This window comes from Solea senegalensis, linkage group LG19, assembly GCF_019176455.1.
Source record: "Solea senegalensis isolate Sse05_10M linkage group LG19, IFAPA_SoseM_1, whole genome shotgun sequence".
Classification (NCBI taxonomy): Eukaryota; Metazoa; Chordata; class Actinopteri; order Pleuronectiformes; family Soleidae; genus Solea; species Solea senegalensis.
In genome coordinates, this window is record NC_058038.1 from 6003219 (window position 1) to 6026335 (window position 23117).

General features: G+C 40.9%; 1 protein-coding gene across 1 annotated transcript; it reads left to right on the top strand.

Annotated features, from left to right (window-relative positions):
- The first annotated feature begins 3637 nt into the window (after nucleotides 1–3637).
- cavin1a (caveolae associated protein 1a) lies at nucleotides 3638–22756 on the top strand. The gene is made up of 2 exons (XM_044051547.1): nucleotides 3638–4541; nucleotides 19786–22756. Exons 1-2 carry the CDS (start codon nucleotides 4044–4046, stop codon nucleotides 20551–20553), a joined length of 1266 nt encoding a protein of 421 aa, XP_043907482.1. The 5' UTR covers nucleotides 3638–4043; the 3' UTR covers nucleotides 20554–22756.
- The last annotated feature ends 361 nt before the right edge of the window (nucleotides 22757–23117 follow it).

Sequence of the window (23117 nt, forward strand, 5' to 3'; positions counted from 1 at the left end):
TAACAACAACAACAACAACAATAATAATAATAATAATTATTATTATTATTATTATTATTGTACTCATAATAGCTAGTAGTATAGTATTGTACAGTCCTGTCAGGCATATCTTTCTGTGCTAAACTGCACTGTACTGCACTGTACTGTACAGTGTTTATAGTATTTAATGCATAGTATATTATACTATATTATTATCGTACTATAGTATATACTGTATTATATATGTGTATATATTCATATATATATATATATATATACATATTATACTATATTATACTGTATTATACTGCAGTGAATAGTATAGTATTCTATGCATAAAAACTGAACTGTACTGGGCATTTCAACTAGATTAAGCATTTTGTATAAGGTATGCAGTGATCTAATGCCATGGTTCTCAAACTGTGGTACGTGTAGCACTAGTGGTACACAAGCTTCCTCTGGTGGTACCTGGAGGAAAATCAGAAATACTGTTCTATTGTATAGACCCAGGGTATGTGATAGTATAGTGTAGTATCGTATAGTACTATCAGGCATATCTTTCTGCACTATACTGTATTGTATTGTACTGCACTGGTTTAAAAGGTTTGAGAATCACTGGTCTAATGCATGAGTATGCCAAAGCACTTATAGTTGGTAGTTGATCATGTAGTTCTGAGAAATGCACAAAAGGGACGACAAAAAATCTCCAACACAGATGTGTGTGTGTGTGTGTAGTGTATATTTCAGAACATGTGATGTGGAATATAAACCATAGAATTACCTTGCAACAATTGACAAAATGTCATATTTATTGTCCTGTTGAGGCCACAGCGTTTGTCAACAACAATAAGTCTCCCTTAACTATTATTTTTTGGAGTATTTTTGCTATCATGCTATCTTGACGCGTTAGTTGTTCAACATGACCACGACAGGGCTTCAGGTTACTGCTGCATAGTTTGCTATTTTCTATATCGTACAATATTGATAGGTACATTCACGAGGACCCGTGCCTTTCAGGCCTCGAGCAGGTTAGTTTGAGCAGGCTCTGAGGGGTTTGAAAGGTAAGGCTCTTTTTGATTTGTGGGTTCTGTGGTTGCATGTGTTCTCGTCTATTTGACCGGGTTGTATTCAGAGACGTCTCATTGCTTTCACGTTCCTCTATTTTCTGCATTTCTGGTAACATCAATGGCTCTTCTAATATCTCAGATTCTGACTTTACTGGCTCTTCGAATATATCTGATTTTGACTTTGCTGGCTCTTTGAATATCACTGATTCTGACTTTACTGGCTCTTCTAATATCTCAAAATCTGACCTTACTGGCTCTTCGAATAGCTCGAATAACTCCTCCTCTGACTCTGAGGAGAAATTGTCTATATTGACATCTGTAACCTCCAGGTAACTCTCCTCTGACATGACATTACTAGCGGTTTCTTGATGTTTTGTTTCGAAAGACTCCTCTTTATATGAAGAAACCTTTATTTCAGAGTGGTAAACGGGGAGAAGAATTAACCCATGAGTCTGTACCACCTTGTTTTCTTTGTCTATTTTGGGTGCTCCTTTCACAAATCGATTGGAATAAATATTGTGTGCTTGTAGCTTTTTTGTGTGTTCTTCATTTTCCTTGGTCAACAGACAAATCTGCTCCTGTAGATCGGTGGAAAAGCTTTTTGCCTGGCTGAGCTTTCTCTTCATACTTGCTAACTGGCGATTGAATGAGTCTTTGCACAGCTGAAAGTCCCTCTCCAGGTACAGAATCCTCTTGTCCTTCTCCTCGAGCTCGGCAGTGGCTTTGTCCAGCATGCGGACGAGCTCCTCTTTCTCCAGCAGGCTTTGATCCTGGCTGAGTTTCTGCAGATGCTGCAGGGAGTTTTTTGTGGTCTGCAACTCGTACTCTGTGGCCCGTAGCTTCTTCAACAGGTGATTCCTGCACCTGCGGGTGTCATGGAGATGTGCTCGCAGGGCCCGAACCTCGTTCCTGTGCTTGGTGATTGTCTCAGTGATGTTGTCCTCTGAGTCTTCGAAGTGCTTCAGTGCCACCATGTAGCGATGCTGGACACGCTTCAGGAGTTTGTTCTCATTATGTGCCTCAGACAGTTGCCGTTGCAGGTCCCACACCTGGCTCTTCAGGGCCTTGGTGTTCATCAGTATGTCATTCTCAAGCCTTGTCTGCATGGGCTTATATGGAGTTTGATGATTGTCCAGACTTTTTTTACCCGTCTTTGCCCGACCTTGTTTTGACCTCTGCCCCCTGTCTGATGACTTGCTCTGTGAGGTCTTGCCTTTGAGCGAGTCAATCGAGTCTTCGTAGCACGAGTCATGTTGCCGGTGCGAGCCACAGCACGGTTTGGAGGAAGTGCAGGACCTGCTGTTAGTGGTGTTGTGCTTTGCGTAATCACCGTCACCCTCAGTTTGAGGCAAGGCGTCCGTCGTCTTTCTACTCACAGACATGACTTCTTGTCTTTGTGCGTTAGTGCAACACATTGACATCCATTATGTTACATGAATGAGTTCTTTAATCATCCATTACTTTGTGCGTGTCCTTGCGTTGTTGAGTGGAGTTTTCGAGAACATTGTGATGCCCCTGTCCTTTGATCCCCCGTGATATGAAAGTGTAATATATGATGTCATATGTGTGTAAGAGATTATCTGACAGTCAATTACAACTACACTCTAATTCAAGGATGAGAACTTCAAGATGTGTATATTTGTTTTACATCTATGTATTGCATCTTTGAATGCAATACAAAAAACAAACAATACCAGAATAATTAAAGGTTCAGTGACATCATACAGTGAGATGGCTGATTGTAACAAATGGAGGACTCCTTACTCGCTTACAGAGTCTTATTATTATTATTATTATAATATAATAATTATTATTATTAAATTATTATTAAAGTCTTATTTCTTTTAGGAACAAATCTTGCATGTAATCGAGTTTTTAGACCATTCTGTTTATTAAGAATTGTGATCCCCAAATAAATAACCTTGTCTTTAACTGGTATATTGACTGACTATTACCTGAACAGCAATGGATCCTTTAAAAACATGGCTGATTGTGATAAATTTACCTTGGAATGAGCTATTTTAACGTGACTGATGAGCAGTGGGGTAGAGAGAATATATAAATATGGGGTAATCAAACAGCCCTGATGGATGCCATGTTTCAGCCACAAAATTAGAAGAAGTAAAGAAGAGAAATGTAAATATTTTATCTATCACTTCCAGAAATACTTGGAGTACAATAAAATCCATAATGTTTGTTGTTTCATAACCAGGAAATTATATTATCCTCAAAATGACAGAATGTCATAAACAAAACACTTACACTGATATGTACATAAATAAGTAACATCATTTTGGTTTAAGATCAGTATTTGTGGAAGTGTACAATGGCAACATCATAGTGAAAATCGTGGTGAAATTGTTTGTAGCTAACACTGTGTTTGTTTTTGTGAACAGGTAAATCTTTTGCCCGTTGCATCCTTTTGTATTTCTTTGAACCTGGACATCAAACTGTCATGTCAGGTTGGTGTTTTGTATTTTCGATGGTACTAGAGCTCAGGAATCACCTGATGACGGCCCCTCTCTTGTCCTCACCTCTCCCCGCAACAGCGCTCGCTGTCATGTCACCATATGAGGTGGAGTCTGGTTCCCCCCCCGTGCCTCAGGACACAACTGGGTGGAGCCCCAGCAGCAAGGGAAGCCGGGGATGAGAGGAGGGGGCAAGTGTGGGAAGGGGTGGTTTCACAGGGAGCAGAGGCATTTGAGCCAGGGCACACATGCCTCAGCTGTGAGAGGCCCTTCTCCCCTTGGCTGGCTGGCATCCCAGAGCAGAGGCAGAGAGAGACAGAGACGGTAGAGTGAGAGACGGAGGGTGAAGAGAAAGTTAAAGTGTAAAAAGTAGACTAGGTGGAGGCAAACAAGTGCAGGAGAAAGTTGTCGACTGAAGATTGGGAAAAGCACCGGGGCCTGAGTTTGTGATAATTGTGGCTGAGGTTGTTTTTCACTTGTGTTTAACTGTAGTTAGTGTGCAAGTGGTTTTTATTTGGAGTTGACAGCCATGGCGGATACAGGTGTCAAGAAGGAGCACTCAGCTCTGGCAGAGGTGTCTTATGATGATGATGACGAGGTCGCTCTGGTGGCTGCTGCCACTGAGCCGGCCTTCGATGATGATGACCCTGATGAGGATGCCGACTTGGTGCAGGTCACTGGGGGCAAGAGTGAAGCCCAGATGAACGGGGTCTTGGTTCTCTCTCTGCTAGACAAGATTATCGGGGTGGTAGACCAGATCCAGCAGACCCAGCAGGGCCTCGAGGCCCGGCAGGAGGCCATGGAGAAGTCCGTGTCATCCATCCAAGGGGAGCTGTCCAAGTTGACGAAGAACCACGTCGGCACCACCAACACGGTCAATAAAATGCTGGAGAAGGTACGCAAAGTCAGTGTCAATGTCAAGATGGTGCGCAGCAACCTGGAGAAGCAGGCTGGCCAGATCAAGAAGCTGGAGAGCAACGAGAGTGAGCTGCTCAAGAGACGCAACTTCAAAGTCCTCATCTACCAGGTGTGTGTGCATGTGAGCCTGTTTTTTTAAATATCTCAATATTCTCATCATATAATAAATAGAAAGTAATATTTATTTGATGATGATTAAATGTGACAATCATTTTGAAATTACTTTAGTCGCATTCACAGTAGAAGTCACTCTGGCACAATTTGACCATGTCTTGTGCAGTAGCCCTTATCCTTTTTGGAATGTGAGCAGCAGCATTACACAGAAAAACATTTGATGTGCATTAATCAGTGCATTTTCAACAGCAGCACAAACTGCAGCCTCCAGAATGACCATTAAATCGAGTCAGCACCTCTGCAAAGGTTGTTTCAGCACAGCCTGAAATACCGTAGCTGCCTTGGATGTAGGATTTATTGTGTTTGTGTGAGCGTATAGGTGTACCCGACACACTGCCAACTCTCTGTGGTCTCCATGACATAACTGTCCGGATCACTTTTTCCTGAAAGTTTTTGCGACATATCAGACACTGCAGCTCTGTTCAAAAAAGGAAAACAGAGGCGAACATTTTCCTTCTCTCACCAGAGTACCAGAATACCAGAGGCTTCCATGGGAAAAATGAAGGCAGGTAGTGAGTGACCTCTCCCACTGCACAGGACGACTTGCATGAGAACCCAGTGAAACTAAAGAAAGACTAGTGGGTGTAAATAAAAATATAAGCCCAATAAATACATGGCATTAGAGGCCACTTGAGACACAACCAACGCCCCATGAACCTTCGAGTGCTCAGAGGACAGATAGTTGGCAGGCGGCAGCAATGTAAGATGAAGATTTTACTTTTATTATGATGACTTCTCAGAAGTAAGACACACTTTACAACCACGTGTCAACTCAGCCTTTGAATAAGAATGAAAAAAGTTTTCATTTTGGTGCATTTTAGGAAGAAAGGAGAGTCTTTTCTGCGAGATACAGTTTGGTCAATGAACGCCTTTGAATTCACTTGAGAGGTTTAAGTACCGCTGTGCATTTGAGACTTGTCAAGCGAGCCTTTTTTTAGCAGGACGTGCTGTCATGTCTGGCTGTTGCAACTCACAATATGCAGAAGCAGCTGTGTTTTATCTTATCTGATATGTGAAAAAGGTTTACATGTGCCGTGATCTGGAATTTTCCAAATTACCACACAAGGGGGGGGGAAAAATAGTCAGAGTTTGCTCATCATAATTGTAGAAGAAGAACTGTGTTGGGGATATTATTTCCTGTAGAGGGCAGCATTGAACCTCTCGGTGTGCAGTCTGCCAGAAATGATCAGAAGAAGACAAAGAGTGAAGATTTTCCTTTAAAAACATTAGCGGCCAAGGAATCTGGGAGTTGCAAGCCTCGCGTGAGGAGAGCTTACTTCAGAGTCTATATTGGCAGGCACAGATATTTTCACATCCCCCTCCTGTGATGTTTGGTGTGGGAGCAGGTTACACTATCGGCATCTTGCAGAAATCCAATCATAGACACGTACCAGACCTTAATAAATTACCGGTTTAAAGCAGGTGCCTCCTGCAGTTTATGTCTTTTCAAACTTTTCAACTCAAAATCAGCGTATGGTGGACACAGGTTTCAGGTATCCCGTATCAACAGCATCAGCAACAGTTTTGCAGATGTGGACGTTGTTTCGAGATCTTCTTCACGTCCAGTGTGTAACATTTAGGAGGGTTTTCTTGGCAGATATTGAATATGTTACCCATAAGTATGTTTGTTTAAGGGTAAAAGAATAGTTTGGTGTTTGTAGCCGTTTTAACTTAAGGTAAGAGCCTTGCTCTCATCTTTTTACAAGTTAGAACAAATATAATGTGACAAGATATTCCTTTGAAGACATTCTGCCACCTGCACACACACACACACAAATGTGACAACATTATATATGATTGATATGTATGAGTTGGTGTTGTGATTGTCCACACAGGTGGATAGTTTAGTTTACTCGTGTACATAACGTCACTTAAGGCCAAGCTGCGCTCACAGCACCCTCTGCTGGACCACTCGGTAATGACCTCAGGCAGTCTGATGCTCTTGCTGGCTGTATATTTTTGACTCGAACGTTACAGTGGAAATTTCAAATCAAAAGTGACAACCCTATCCAAAGTGCACAAACATAGTGCACTTGGTAGAGGATGCATAATAATTCTTATGCATCAGATCTCTCACATTTGTATTCAGTTTCTAATTCATCTCGTGTTTCCACTCGCACAGAACAGCTGTACACCACTTCCTGGCCGTAGTATTACAACTGAAATGCTCTTATCTCTCAGTCACCGTCACATTTACAGAGTCGTCTGGAGAGCTGTATAGCCCCAGTGCTGCAGTGGCTTTTTTTGGGCTCCCACAGTCTATATTTACAGCCAGACAATGGCCGCACAGTGTCTGGTTTAATTGACTGACTGACAGATATTGGCTGTTGAGTTATTGGCAGCATTGCAAATCAGCTCTCAGTCGGGTTTAACCACTTTCTGCTGTGTATGTGTTAAAGGGTTAAAATGGAATGATTCTAATAAGAGAGTTAGATTTAGGGGTAGGCATCTAGAGGTTAAAGGTCAATAGCAGCCTGTGTGTGTGTGTGTGTGTGAGAGAGAGATAAACTGTCATATTATTACTCCGGCTGTGTAGAACCATGCTTTGCCACACTGACACTGGCTTTAAGGTTCTGCCTCTGTGCTCTGAGAATAGCCACACACATACATAGGGTACAGACTGGATTTCTGGTTGGAAAGACTTTGACAGTGATGCTTTATAATTAAACCTGCGACGATGTTGACGGACGGGATCCCCCCGGCAACAGCAGGGTGTGGATCTGAAGACGTTATCAGCATGGGTGTGGGAAGTATTCATAACCTTTACTTGAGTGAAAGTGGGCAATGCCACAGTCTAGAAATAATCCTCATGTCCAGTGTAGCTGCAAGAAAAACCTTGCAACAATTGATCAATGAATACAGCGTTTTAATAATTTTAGCTTTCTAAATATGAATATCTTTGCCACAGTAAATTGCTCATAGTAACCTCAAATTATCTTTTAACAAACGTAATCAACAGATTCATCAATGATTAAAATAACTTTCAGCTGCCAATTATAATAAGTAAAAGTGTGAAATTGCCCATTTCAGAGTAATTTGTGGGGTCAAATACTGAGGGGAAACATTTTAGGCATGCTGATATAAACACACTCCAGAGTAAATATACTCCAGAGTTTGTCTCCAAAATGTGAGACTAAAATATCAGATGTGCGCAGCTGCATTTCACCAAATGACACAGACTTCTCAGTGTGTTTGGATACGACTGAAACAATGGTTTACTGTGGTTTTTCTCATGAATCCACTTCATTGTGATCCCACTCGGAACCCACCTCATTTTTGTGGTGGTTGTTGAGGATTTAAAAAGTGTTCGATATGAGCCCTCCAGAGCTGGTTGGTGTCTCTGTGGCGATGCTGCGATGTTTGCGATGTTTTAAATGAACACGCCACTGACTGTGGAACGGACTCTGCAATCACTCCCTCTGTCAGAGTTTCCTCCCTGACCCTGAGTCATATCCTCCTCCTCCTTTTAATGAGAAATTGTCTTTTCAAGAGAATCAAACGTTATCATTCTCATTGTGTCAGAAATGTGTCTCACACTGACAGACTTTTTTTAGCTGAGCCTTGCAGGACTCATTTCCTGTTGCTGCGTTTGTTCACAGCAACACTTGTCAGGAAATGAACCTTAATGGAGACTGTTAACAGAAATGCTTTATAGACGGTGGCTTTTATGGTGATTGATGGTGGTGATATAATCATCTGTGGCTTTGTATTACAGTGAAGGATACTATGCTTTTCTTGACACATTAACAAATTTGATTTGTTTTGCATAATTAAAAGTTACTCATTTTCTTTGTCAATGTCCTTTTGGATTACTTCATCGAATCTAATTAATCAGTGAACTAATCAAATTCAACCTAATTGACAAACTAATCAATTATTTGATCAGTTATTATGGCCCGAGGAGGTTTATTCAGGTGTCATTTTTTTTTCTTTTTCCAACTGAGATTTTCAAATTAAATGATAATATGTAAAATCATTTATCAAATCAGGAATTAATAATTTGAACCAAAGTCAGAATTAAGGAATACGTTGTTGCACTTGCTCAACACACAGCAATGAAACTAGCTAAAAACCTAAACCTAACCCCCTGAAAATGTATTAATCTTAGTATCAAGAACTGCAAATAATTAATTCAGTTAGTTGATTTTCTTATAATCCTTTTTTTCAAATATTTAAGTTTTATTTTAAAATTTTTCTGTACCCATTCACAAATTTTAACCCATTATTACACACCAGTAGTGAACACACACTACTGGTGTGTGCTGGGAGCAGCACTGGGTGCCTTGCTTGGGGGCGCCCCGTCCCGGGATTGAACCAGTGTCCTTCCGGTTAAAGCCCAATTCCTTTCCTTTTGGCCATGGTCTGCCAGAAAACTAGAAATATTTCATTGTTTTATAGCGTGGGTGACACATGAGTGAGTTTATAATCTGCAGATTAATCAATTTATAGATGAACACATCTCATGATCTGTAATTAGGGTAACACAGGGTCAGTTTTCCTTACATGATTTAATGTCATATACGTTAAGCTGAGCCTAAGCCATAAGAATTAAAGGTCAGGCGTGTGTTTCCTCTTGCACATTATCAGTTGGACTATTTAAATGAGTCCAGTTTGCTGTATGTGAGATAGTGTGAGACAGTGCTGTTCTGTGTCTGGAGTCAGCGTGTTTGGCCACAGTTCAAGGGCAGCGACACAGTCATGTGGTCAACTCTATCAGGGAGCTGTAAGACTTCTCACTTACAGTCTACTTATTCCACGCCGACTTCACAGACCTTCCACAGCTCAGGTTGCGGCCAACAACCAGCCAGCCGGCCTCGACCCAATTTGCTTTGGTAGCTAAGACCCAGACTGTGTTCTAACTCACTTCCACTGCAGATGCAGTGATTCCACCACGCCTTGACTTAATATCTGTTTCCAGACATAAATCAGATCTCAACCTCATTACAGAGACGGATCACTCGGCCAAACCCACTGCAGTCAGGAGTAAGAAAACCGAGCAGCACCAGAACGGCACCAAATTAGTGTTGTGATTCATCCTGCTGGCATCTCCGTGCAAACATGCCCACTTGTTCTCCTCCCCTCTTCTCAGTTTCTCTTCACCCTGTCGCTGCCACTGTCTTACAACTCTAATCCATAACTAAGGGCACAGCTCATTCAGTATTTGCTACAGTACTTGTACAGTAACCGTGTCTCCTCGGAGTCTTTCTCCGCGGCTGCACTCCTCTTTCACCTGGTGACTGGAAAGATATCTGGGAGGCTCCACATTTCACTATTGCATGTCAGCGGCTATGTCGAGCCAGTACTGTTCAGTAATGTGTTTGCGAGCCACCGTGGCCGATTTGGGTCCTCTGGTCTTGTCAATGATGCTATCTTTGATTAGAATAAAGAGCTTTGGAAGAATATTGTCCATACTGATGTGTACTTTTATATTATCAGATTATAGCCTGTTGGGCAAATTTATATTATGAAGATACCCACCCTGAACTTTGTAATAAATGTCAGACAATTGTAGATTAATTTGGAAATCTGAAAGTGGGTGATTGTGGTTTTTAACCCTTTACCACCTAAGCCTCAAAATGTCCATCTTTTACATGGTATTAACAATATAAATGAAGAAAAAGAAAAAGTCTTTAGTTTACTTGTACATGAACACCAGATTTTGCGTGTTCAATTTTAAATTCAAACAGTATAAAACATATTTAAAATAAAACGAGTAGAGTTTTTGTCTCAAAAAATGGAGACTACAGGCTTTTTCCCCACTTTTTGATGCTGATTCGCCGGCAACAGCATGAGTGAAATGACCGTAATATCCACACGTTGGCTTTCCTCTGCGTGTCTCTTCCTCTCTTTAGTTTAAGCAGAATTCACCAACATCAACTAAATATTCTTTGGTACAAAGAACAAGAATTGAGTAAGTTCACCCTATTATGAAAACACATAATATAGTCTTCACTTTAAAACCTTGTAGCTGTAGCTGCCAACATCCTCTTCCATAGTTTTCTTTACTGATTAGATCATTTTTAAGCTGATATGGTTATAAAACCTTACTTCACTTTACTCAGAAAAGAACAAGCATTTTTAAACAGGTCAGAAAGGGTCGGCAAAACTGGACTGTGTCTTTGTATAACGGTGACACTTCAGACTACAGATTCAGCACTTTCTCCTCATTGACCTGCGTTTCCAAATCTAGTCTCCAACACTATGTGGCGTTGCGTGCATGTATGGCTGACATATGATGTGAATTTCCCATGGCGCTTGCACAGCTGAAAGAGGATCCCTGCTGTTTGAACACGTGGCAACACTGCACATGTAAGAGTTAAACTGCAGTCCAGCTTTTTGACAAAAATGAACTGATTCACAATGGCTTTGCTTTATTTGCATTATTTCACCTTTATTATTTTAGAATATGAACAAAATAAAATGGCTGAGAGTAAGTTACTATCAATACAATATGTATCTATAGCCACAGTGGTGTTGTCGCACTCAAGCCTTTATGACTTTCAGGATACACAAACCAGACTTGGACAAGTGTATTAATTGCATTCTAACTTCCTGTATCAGGCTATATTAAAGGTACTTTAGCTCACTCCGTATCTGTTGCTGCCTTCATTCCTTGTTCGTGGTTGATGAGGACCACCTCTTTGAGGAATCCTGGCTCCAGATTGAATTAAGTGTTGATGAATCCTGGAGAAGTTCTTCCGAATATAAAGCGTACTTAACATATCTTTTATAAGTATTTGCTGACAGAAGCTTTGGCATATAGAGATATTGCTTTTGTAGAGCTGTATGTGAAAGCACAGGTCTGTGTGTTTACAGTCTATAGCATTATGTTGCCTAAGAAGATGTTCAAAACCATACATTTTGTGTACACTGATTTTACACTTAAATACAGTTACTGTTAAATTACTTCTTTGAAATAGTGTACTTTGTGTTTAATGTGTTAATGTTGTTTTTCTTGTTTTTACCTGTATGTCAGCTCTAAGCAGAGCATTTGAGTACATTTTGGTCTGTTGAGTGCTGGTCCACGTTGTAAAAAACTGGTGGAAAACATATTTAAACAAGTTTTTGACTTATTGTAACCAGACTCAAGTCTCAGACTCCTCTTTGGAGACTTGAACACTCCAGTCCAGTTGTTCTCCTTGAAGCTCCTTCTCCATGTCCACATGAAGACACCCAAAGTCACTCTGATCACATTCAAACTACCTTCTGGTTCCCTCTCGCCTGATCTCACACCACAGCTGCCTTCTCATCTCACAGAACATCCCCATCCCACACGAGCAGACAGGATCTACCAGCTGGAACACCCATCACACGCCCCAGATTTGAATGGTTGTAGTTTTCATGCAGGCTTCTTGGCTGGCAAACAGCAATGTGTCCTCATTCCACATCACAACTCTCTGGAAGCTGCTGATTCTAAATAAATTGTTGACACTCCCTCCATCGACGATAAAAACACTCGGACCATTTATCTCAATCGGTGCACTGTATTAAAGGAAACCACTATGTTGCTTTTGATTATAAATATCCCGGCAGCATGCAGTGGAATGGCGTAGTGTCTCGTTTCATTGAGTCGTTCCGAACTGAGAAATCAGCAGCACTGATTGACGGAGTGATTGCACGATACAAAATTCTCTTTGTGGGACTACATTTCCACGTGTTGGTTAGTTTTTAGGTGCATGAATGTGGACATAACCTCAGAGACCTCTCTTAAGATAGTCTGTCAATATAATTACAACAAGTTGCAGTTAAAGGAGTGTCAATACTTTTCCGTTAAATATAACTTACTGTTATTTCTGTAACCCAACACATTGCGTGTGAAACTAAAGTTTGGTCCTGCTGTTGCTGCTGCTCTTGGCACTGGCTGCTGAGTTATAGGCTCTGACAGAGAGTGCGCCACTCTGTGGGCACAAATAAACACAAATTAAATTATACCAATGTATGAAATAATGTCAAAAGGTATCTTAAATTACCAAAATATTAGTTTTAAGCCTCTTATTCAACTACTTTTAAAGAAGAACTTCTTCAGTATACATAAATCATTTAAGTAAAATCTAATTTTAAAGCAGTATTTGATCAATTATGTCTGATTGGATCAAAAGATGTTTTTTAATCTTTATTTCCATCAATTTTTCAAGCAAAAAACTGACAACGGCAAAGTAGCACAAGTTGATTCACGGTGTTGTTTTACAGCGAAAATATTTACACTTCTGAAACTGAAAGACGGCAAGAATAAAGGCTTCTGCGTGTGTCAGTTTTTCCACTGCATTTTTTCAGACCCACACACACAAACAGCTGAATTCAGAACAAAGCAGAGCAGTGTATGGGATTGGCCTCATGCCGTCCTCCTGAATACCAGGTGTTATTAACCCCTGGCAGAGTCTTAGTCTGAAGGAACTCAGTAGTTTTAATTTCCTAAAGCTGGGCCCAGTGCTGTTGTCATTGGCAACGCATGCCCTCACTTCATCTAACCACACATCACATTATAATTTGTATTTATGGTACTGTTATTAGTATATTAAGAGTTATGCACCTGTTTGTGTCTTACGAACACATGATTGGAAGATTTTACTTAAACTTAACTAAATCTTCCTTTGTGTAAATATGGGTGTCATTGTTAGAGAGAAAAAGGACTGTGGCAACTGTGTGTAATATTATTCCAGTGCTGTCACTTCATGCAGGGATGTAAATGGAAAAGTACACTTTCTATCATTGACCCAGGGATTCCTGTGGTGTAAGAGCCGTGGATGAGGAGAGAGTGAGCAGTGGAGAAGGGCTTTTCCCTTTAGGGTCCTGTGTGTGAAATCACAAATCACTGTGACGGTGAAACCAGGGAACTCCCTTCCTGTGGTGTGCACTTAATGTTATATTACCACGGTGGCTATTTGGTGTACAAACAGGCTTTCTCTCTCTGAATGAATCAGCCCATAGACTGCAAGAGTGGTTGGTAATGTTTCCATCACCCACTGGACACTTAAAGCTGCAGTAGGCGGGATTGCTAAAGTAGTAATGGATTGCTAAGTCTCATCCTCAAAATATTATCTCATTAACTCTTTTGCGATCTCTTTGTGCAGCTCCGTCTTCTACGCGCTCTATTGCATACCAGCTGTCAATCACACTGGCGTCTATGTACTCTATATGTACTCATTTACAAAATTGACATTGTGTTCTATTGAAGAAGAGCTGTAACTAGTGATTGAGACAGTTAACCCATTTTCACATAGACTTCCAGAGTTCATTTTTTGGAACCAGCAGAGCTAAAGATGCTGAGATTCTCGTTGGGAGTGACCAGTATGGATAGAATTAGAAATGAGTATATAATCCAGGGACAGCTCAGGTTCAACGGTTTGTAAAATAAAGAGAGTCAAGGTTGAGATGGATTGGTCACGTGCAGAGGAGGGATAGTGATTTTATTGGACAAAGGATGCGGAAGATGGAGGAAAAGGAGGAAGAACAAGGAGAAGGTTCATGGACGTTGTGAAGGAGGACAGTGGGTGTAACAGAAGAGGACACAAAGGACGGGACAAGATGGAGAAGGGAGAAGCTGAAAGAAGATGAAGAAGTGCTACTCTCATCCTATTTCATGGGATTTGTTTTCAGAAAAGAATACATCCCTTCTTTTATACAATCTGGTCACGCTAGTTTTTAGGTTCCTGTGCAGCATATGCCGTTGCTCAACGTGCTGAACAGCCAGTAGGAGCGCCCTCTCTGTCACCAAACTGCCCTGTGACTGGTCAAAGTCTCTTGTCTCAAAATAGAGCCGTGTCTAGGTGCAGAAATGAAATTGTCTCTCAGAAAGTTTGAATACGGCGCTTAAAACATGTGCCCAGCAGAGCAGATTGTTATAAACGGGATACCAGGGCTTCGGAAACAGATTCTGCACCGTCTTTGGTAGCAGGCGGCTGCTTACAGTCGTCTGTGAATTGTTTGGAGAGTATGGGAGGAATCAATATCACTGTCATTACCAGAGTACATTAGCATCCTTATTTTAGCCTGCAACTCTGCGGGGTCTCTTTAAAAGATGACAGCATCATGATTCAGGCCTGTACAGGGGCTCTAACATGCAAACCTTCACCTTCATTTCATTCCACTCTCTCATTTTGGCCTTGCCCTGTCCTGAGTGGCACACGGGTCAGTGGTATAACTCTTTGTGAAAGCTCGGTGCACAGCTGCACAGAGCGGACACGATCCGACAGCTGCTCCTGTGACTCACGCGGAGAACCTTTCATCACGATGCCTCTGAGGGAGCGGTGCGTGCCTCGTCTGCGTGCGCCCGGGACTGTGAACGTTAGTGCACACGGATTTATTATCCAAAAGAAATAACCTTGTTATATTTCAAAACGGCTGCCAACATCAATTATGATTGGAATAATCTGGGAAAAGAAAAGAATGCATAAAACCTATTCTAATTTTTTATTTATAATGTACTATGGAGTGGAATCACAACTGTAGCTACAGAAATCACTTGTTGCTGCTCGGTTTATATTTTAAGGGCCTGGTGTGTAGGATCAAAAGGGGATATAATAGAATTTCAATGTAATTTTTATAACTATGTTTTAATTCATTTATTATCAGCTGTAGATCCTACACCCAGTCCACTCAGAACTAAGTACAGATAACACACTTGTCCCACAGAGCACTGTTAATGTCTATATGCATTATGAAAGTATATGAGTATGTACAGATACTGATATCAGTCCATGTTACTGTAAATGATGAAGCTGTTAAAAACACATTTGTGCTGGACCTTTATAGGTATTTGAAAAACGTAATACTCCATAAAGAAGAAATAAAAAAGCCCACAACATGACTCAATTGACTAAATTGCTGTACATTTTTATCTGCCCTGATAGCCGATCCAGTGATTTTGACCAGACCGATATTGATACTGCGTATCGTATCGACTCATCTCAAGTTTCTAATTCAAAGCAAATATGTTTTCATTTGGTTTCAATATGTAACTTCATCCCTAAATGTCACAAAATCCTACACACTGACTAAACTATTTTTAAGGACCCACTTTTTAAAGATGATAAACCATCGTGACCCAATTAAGTAAACCGTGACACAAACCCATGTGTGCATTTTCAAGAAATAGAGTGTCTTTTTCCCTTTTTTAAATGAACATCTCACTTATACCTCATCGCTGTGTACCACAATGTGTCCTCAGTCTCCTCAGTCCTCAGACTTTTTTTAATTGCATCTGTTGTGTTGTTGTTCCTCCCTTCCCGGAAGACAGTTGGTGCAAATAGAACAAAGGGAGCGACAGAGAGGCTCCCCACTAACTTTAGCCAGCTTCTCCATGAGGTATGATTCATGCCAGGGTGATTAGCAACAGACCTCCATCTCAGTGAGGAGAAAACACGCACACACACACATACAGTACATACACACACAGAGTGTTCCAACCTCTCCACTGCTCCTCACTGGGAGGAGAGAGGAAGGTAACACAGGCACACTAATGGACTTGCCATCTCCTTCCTTGGGTTTCTCTTGGTTTGCAATCAGGCAGAGAAACCCAAACATTATTTGACGATATGATCACAATTTCCGCAGAAACAAAACGACTGAGTCAAGTTTTAAGAATGTAAATCACCAAGTGTTGGAAATAGCAACAACTCTCTTTTTGGTTGTGGTTCCCATGAGCCATGAAAAGCCTAATAATGGATTTAAACGTGACCAAAAACCACTTTTGCAGATATTGGTGTTAGTGTATAAGTAATATACACTACTATACAAACACTAGGCTGGAATATAGTTCAAAATGTCCTTGTTTATATGAATTCACTGCTTCGTGTCAGGGAGGGTGTACACATGATGGTGCCCATACTCGCGTGTTTTGCTTCACTTTCTACAGCAGCACAAGAGACGCGCTTGTATACAGATGTATTTTTAAAGCGTAAGCGTTACGCGTTGACTTTCACTTTTAGCCCAGTGGCCAGATTTACACCCCACAGATGAAAACAAGCTTTTGCCAGGGACACATGAGATCATATGAACAGCTATTTACAGTGCACACGGTTTATGTTTTTCATGTACTTTTATATCACTGGGTGGGTGTGCACATGTTTACTGTTGTAGCTTGATCTCGAAAGGTCCGGATTGCTCAACAGTCACATCCTCTCCATAGTTCCATGATGTGCATTGTGCATCCTCACCATTAGATTTCACTGATCCGTACTCACTGGACCTGTAAAGTATATGTTATATTCCAGACTAAACCTGTGGATATTCTTGTGCAAATGAGTCATGTGCTCACTGACATTATCCCGTTATTTTATTAATAAAGCACTGCCTTGCTTTTCTCTTATCTGCAGAGCAGGTGCAGAATCCACTCCAAGTTTAATTGTAATGCACTCACAACAACTGGCGGCCTCATGTCCGTATATATTGTTGTCAGCTGTTTATCCCGCTAAACTTCCCCGCCCACCTGAGACAACATGAGGAGGTGGTTGTCATGGTGACAGAGCGTTGTGTTTATCTGTTGCTATGTGGGGAGGGGATGGTGCCATGTGGAGGTGGTGGTGGTGGGTGTCACTAGGGGCTGAATGCTGCTGTGGCTGTTCGCCAGAGAATGTTTGATGGAATCCAGAGAGAGGGAAAGGCCAGCCCAAAATAAACCTATACAGAGTGGGTTGACCAGAGCCGGACCATACACGGCACCAGATAAGGAGGCAATGTCCATATGGCAGGATGTGAAGTGCAGTTTCACCCCCTCGAATGTGCTCTGACAGATGTCCGATCAAGTCAGATGTCATGATTAAAGTAATTTTTTATAAATACTGATGATTTAACATAACAAAAAAACACTCTTTTTATTTATTATCGTAACTTTTGCACATGGATACAATAGTTGTGAGTAGTAAAGTCCTGGTTTGAATCGTGGTTTACTGCAGGTCATTTCCCTTCTCTTTTTACCAGCAAGTTCATGTCTGTCTTCACTGCAGCTGTCGAATACATACACCATGTAAAAAATACTATCATGTGAATCTACAATACAATTTACCAATAAAATACTTTAATCTCAATCTAAATATGTGTCATGCCTCAAAAAAGGTTGAAAAACACTGCTTTAAACTATGTATTAAATCTCTCAGAATGAAGACAGTTGGCACTAAAAGTGATTGATCAGTGACACACTGTAGGTCTCTCAGTCTCATGTCTGATAGTAAATCTACAATGCTTTATCCAATCAGGAGTCAGAACTCTTATAAGGTAATATTGTAGGTGGGAGGGAAGGGAAATACAAATGGAAGTGGAAACGTTGTAACTAATTATTACATTATTACATGCTGGACATTGGAACAGCGTGTAATAATTAGTGACATCTAATGGTGAGACTGTAGAGTGCAACAAATGGAGGACTCTTACACTCTCCGTTCCTTTTCCCCAAGCACTTCAGGGAACCACGGTGGCCTTCGCTGACCAGACAAGATGTAAACACCTGTTCACAGCTCTTTCCACTTTCCTTTGTTTGATTATACACCAGATTTATGCAGGCAGAGCTGCTCTTCTTTGTCCGAGTAGTAAGCTTCTGCTTCAAAACACCGAGGACACATCTGTGCACGATGGTGACCTCAGATAGCAAGTCCCTTTCCTAAAGTACATTCAGAAAGTTTATTATACACTTATACATACATACTGGTGGATAGTGTATTCAGTTTCTGCTATTAAACCCTCCTAAATACAGTATTACATACTGGACCCTTAACTGCATTAAACACTGTATTTGCGCTGTTTCTGTAGCCATGTTACCATAGATGAGGCTTCGGTCCATGTCTGTTATGTCATGGGAGGAGAGGGGGAGGTGATGTGGTGGTGCATGCAGCCATAAAATAAATGGAACCAGAAGTGATTTAATGTGACGTGACAGCGAGGCAGACGAGAGTGATTACACCTGAAATTAAATGAGATCCTGAGGATGCTCGTGTTAGAGGTGATGCATTAATTAAAGCTGTTGACGCGACGATGGTGATTGGACTGACAGGTTAGCGTTTGCTGGTAAACATGTTTGCTTTTTTGAACAGATGAAGGTATTTACATAAATGAGCTGGTGATGCTTCAAGTATAAATGTTGACAATTTTAAATGAATAAATCAATGATCAGTAACATTTGCTTTCATAGAAATCCAGTGCTTTATACTGTATGACAGCACAGACATCTGAGGTTGGAATGAATTGAACTCATATTTCTCATAAAATACATACATAAAAAAACACTGCTGTGTCCTCAAAGTCAAGATGCAGTTGGAGCAAGGATGAAATCCAAAGAGAAGGAGAAGAGACCAAGAATCAAGAAAAAGATGAATGTACTGGACGAATTAATTGGTTGATAAGCGATAATTTAACTCCACTTCTACCCAACTAAACAAATCCAAAGAGAAGAAGTGAGCTGTGGCACTGCGGTGCAGCAGAATTGGACCATTAATCTCTCTAGGGTTGTCGCAGCGGGATCACATTATTTACATTAACATGCTTCAAACTATGTGGATATCTGGTATCCACACAGGTGCAGATCTGGTGCACTGCCAAACAACATGGAAATACACTGTAGTTGCTGCATGAACAAGTAAGGACATGGGAATCTGTCATGGAAATCCTATTAAAACATACAGGACATTCAGACATTTATCTGTAAAAAAACTTGAGCATTGTCCTTTTTTAACTGTTAGCTTGGACAGAAAAGGGCCTTGAATTAGTGTGTTGATTACAGATTTTACGGAATGCATTCTTGGTTTTTCTTCTGATATGTTTGTAGAGCTGCAATTGATTAATGTGTGTATTGTTGTGTCATTAAATGCACACCAGTCCATGTTCTTGTGTTTTTAAGACTTGCCTTTGTACAATAACTTGATGTAACTCTATTGGCATGTGGTTTTTGATATATAATTAACACCACTAGATGGCAGTCTGTACCACCTGAACATAAAGCTGTGAAGTCACACACTCATATTCAATCTCATTTTCAGCCAAAGGCCACAGACTTCCCTGTCTGACGCTGATAATTTTCACATGACATATGAAATGAAATGCCATGATTTACATGAATTGTAACAGTGCTATCAGTGAACCATCATGTCTGCTAATTTTCGTAGTAAATGTCAAAGTGAAAATGTTGCTGTGCCGTGTTGCAGTGCTGTTGTGACTCAAGAGTCTTCTGTTTTTCTTATCTTAATTTGCAGGACCAAGTAAAGGCACCAAAGGCATCAAAAACCAAGACAGGGGAGACAGTTGTTGAAGGTAATGCAGTGGAAGGTCTTCAGCAGATACCTGAGGAGGGACAGGAAGGCCCTCCAGCCAATCTCAATTCAGATGAGGAGGTAGAGATTGAGGAGATCATTGAAGAGTCTCGTACCAAGCGCCTCCAACGCTCCACCAAGCAGCAAGTGGACAACATAAAGAAAGCCTTTTCCAAAGAGAATATGGAGAAGACCAAACTTAAGACAAAGGAGAACTTGGAGAAGACCAGACAGAAAACCCGTGAGAACCTAGAAAAGACGAGGCAAAAAACCAGAGACAATCTGGAGAAAACCAAACACAACCTGGAGAAGAAGATTGGCAAACTTGGGACCCGCGTCACCCCCAACCAGGAGCGCAGGGCGAAGATGAAGAGCTCCAAAGACAAGGTGAGGAAGTCCCTAACCCCTGACCACACTGTCTATGCCCGCTCGAAGACCTCTGTGTACCGCGTGCCCCCCTTCACCTTCCATGTGAAGAAGATCCGAGAAGGGGAGGAGGAGGTTGTGGAGAACACAGAGATGGTGGAGGTGGCTGACACGGAGGGCCAACCAGAGGGAGAGGAGAACGGCCTTGGCGTGCACGTGGACGTGGAAGAAGGGGAGCTGGTGAATGTAGACAGCCCAGGGATGGAGGAGCTGTTGCAGGTGACCGAGGACTCTCAGCTGGTCATGGTGGAGCCAGATCGCCTTCAGAAGGCACAAAGGGAATGAGCCTCCCAGCTCTGTAGAGAAAGTTTTGAAGATGAAGAAAGGAATGATGTCTTGATAAATAATTCTAAACACAAGGACACAATATTAGTCGTGGGGACTCTGTAGACTTGATCACAATCCAAGTGATATCCGTGTTTTCTTGTCTCTTTTTACTGTACCCAATACGTATGACTTTCATATTTGCAACTTTTTGGCATATAAGTGAGATAAACATAACAAAAACAGAGCAAGCTTTTAAAACGTGATGCAGGCTGATAGCTTAGACATGTTTAGAATATTTGTAGTTGGTTTGATTAATTGAGAAGTACAAACGTGTATAAATAGTCTTTGCTGTTAAGAAGTACATTATAATATATGATATGGTAACAGGAAGTTGGCAAGATTTACACCAATCTGCCACAAAATTAAAAATGGTATGTGTATGGTGGGTGTATTTTAGAATCATTCAAGGAAAATTATTTAAGTCGCATTACTAATGTTTCTAAATGAACTTTTTTCTGGTGCTTGATGGTTTCAGTGACGCAACGTGTAAAAATAAAGCAATTATAACATAGACAAAAAAGTAAGACGGCAGGAGGAAATAGAGAACAATGCCTCTTATAATTCACAATGCGTTAGGGCAAAAGTGCTGAAGCAGGGTTTATGCCTTATTGTAAAATGTGAGCTTGTTTGTTGTCAATGTTCTGTAATGTAAATTACAAATGTAAAGTACTGAAAATGGATGTGTAAAGAAGCATGAATTATCCCCAAGTAAATGACAAAACTATTGTGACAATCATTACAAACAACTGAGTTTTTAAGTTATACTATACTACTGTATGTATCTCTTACGACTCAAGGATCCTTAAAAGGTCCCTTATTTTAGCCATAACACAATGAGATTCTAAAAGTCGACAACAAAAATGTGGATCGCAAACGTTGCTGTGATTTATTTTTTACACTGCATGCTTGAAAACACTGTATTTATCCACTGCGTCATATATATATGTTTTTTAAAAGTTTAACAAAGCGCACTTCTGCACAAAGGAGAGGAAAAGAAACAATGGCGTTGCCATGGTTACGGCTCATCCTAGTACACTCGCACGGCCCCATTAAAGGTAATTGCAGACAGAAGAATTAGGGACTGAAGAGCAATATGACAGTTTAATGACTGGCTTTTTTAACACGGGGAGATGCAAATGTCATTCTAAATGCAGTTTGAGGCTCACAGCTCGCTGCCAGGTAAGGTAAGATGACTGGCATGGTACTTTAACAAATGCCAGAACACAGCAGCGGCATTCTGCAATTTTGTGCACTTTCTTTGAAGTAAACAAGGAATGTCCACCGTGATGGAAGGAAATGAAAACAGTGACAGAAAAGTGAGGAAAGCAAATAAGATTATTAATCTTGTAGAGAAGATGTTTGTAGAGGATTAGAGGGAAGCTACCTGGACTGTACTTGCTCTAATGTAAAGTTTACATAAAAAAGAAAAAAAAAAAAGAGGCAGCATTCAATCATCAAAGCTGCTTTTGATGATGTAAAGCAGGGCCACTGATGGTGAATGTACATATAGAGGCTCCATTTTCCTGCCTAGAAGCTGCATGTGACCTTGATGCGCTGGTGTAGACACACCGAAGCTCCACTTGTGTGTCATGGAACACCATTAAGATAATCAATAGGCTGGGGGATGCAATTAAGGAGAGTGCTCCTTCTGAGCACCGAGCAAGGTAGAGAGATGTCACAGGGACAGACAGAAAGGATGTGTGTGTGTGTGTGTCTGTGTGTGTGTTTGTTTGCGATTGTGTGGACTATGATGCAAAGAAATCAACCCATGACATCACATTGTATAAATACATTTATTATTGATTTCCTTTATACTGCTAGAAATACTATTGATTTCTTTTTTTGACAAAAATCCTCAACACATCGGTCCCTTTAAGAAAACGTGTGTTTTTGCCAAAATGTACATTTTTATAAGTTACTGGTTATTTCAAAAAGAAAAAAACAACCAGCCTGCTGCAGGTGTTATGTAGGTTATGCACAGCTAATATATAGAAGAGAAATGTGTCATTTAAAGGGGATTAGTTACATAAAAGTGTTAAACATGATTACTATAGGGAGCTTTTATGCATTTTCAGAAAACTAGGTTTGTCTTTTCTGTTGTGTATAAGACCTATTTTTGCCTAATCACCTCAATGCGAATAAAAGCTTACTGAAAAATGCACATTACGTATTATTTTATTTATTGTATGGACATTGATGTGCACTACTTAATCCAGTACATGTGCTTACGTACAAAAGGAAGAGAAAGGTAAATAAGACATAGACCTGTGATTGGAGGGCAGTGAAGAACAGCACTGGCGTTATTAAACTCCCGATGACGTCAGCACTGCCAGTAATTCAGATGACTTCCAGTCTGGCTGTTCTGTCGACGTGTCGGCCCGCCCTCCGCAGCGGGTCGGCGCGCGTGTCTGCTCTACGGTCCTTCCGCCGGGAGGGTGTAGCATTGGAAACAGCCTAGTTGAGACAGCGGTAAACACGACGTTCTCAACCAACCCAGACGATAAGCCCCGCCTTTACTGCAT

What these genes read in the sequence shown, in the direction of transcription:
- cavin1a (XM_044051547.1), top strand. Translation starts at nt 4,044, where the DNA reads ATGGCGGATACAGGTGTCAAGAAGGAGCACTCAGCTCTGGCAGAGGTG. An exon ending in TCAAAGTCCTCATCTACCAG is followed by an intron (nt 4,542 to 19,785) that starts GTGTGTGTGCAT and finishes CTTAATTTGCAG; the next exon opens with GACCAAGTAAAGGCACCAAA.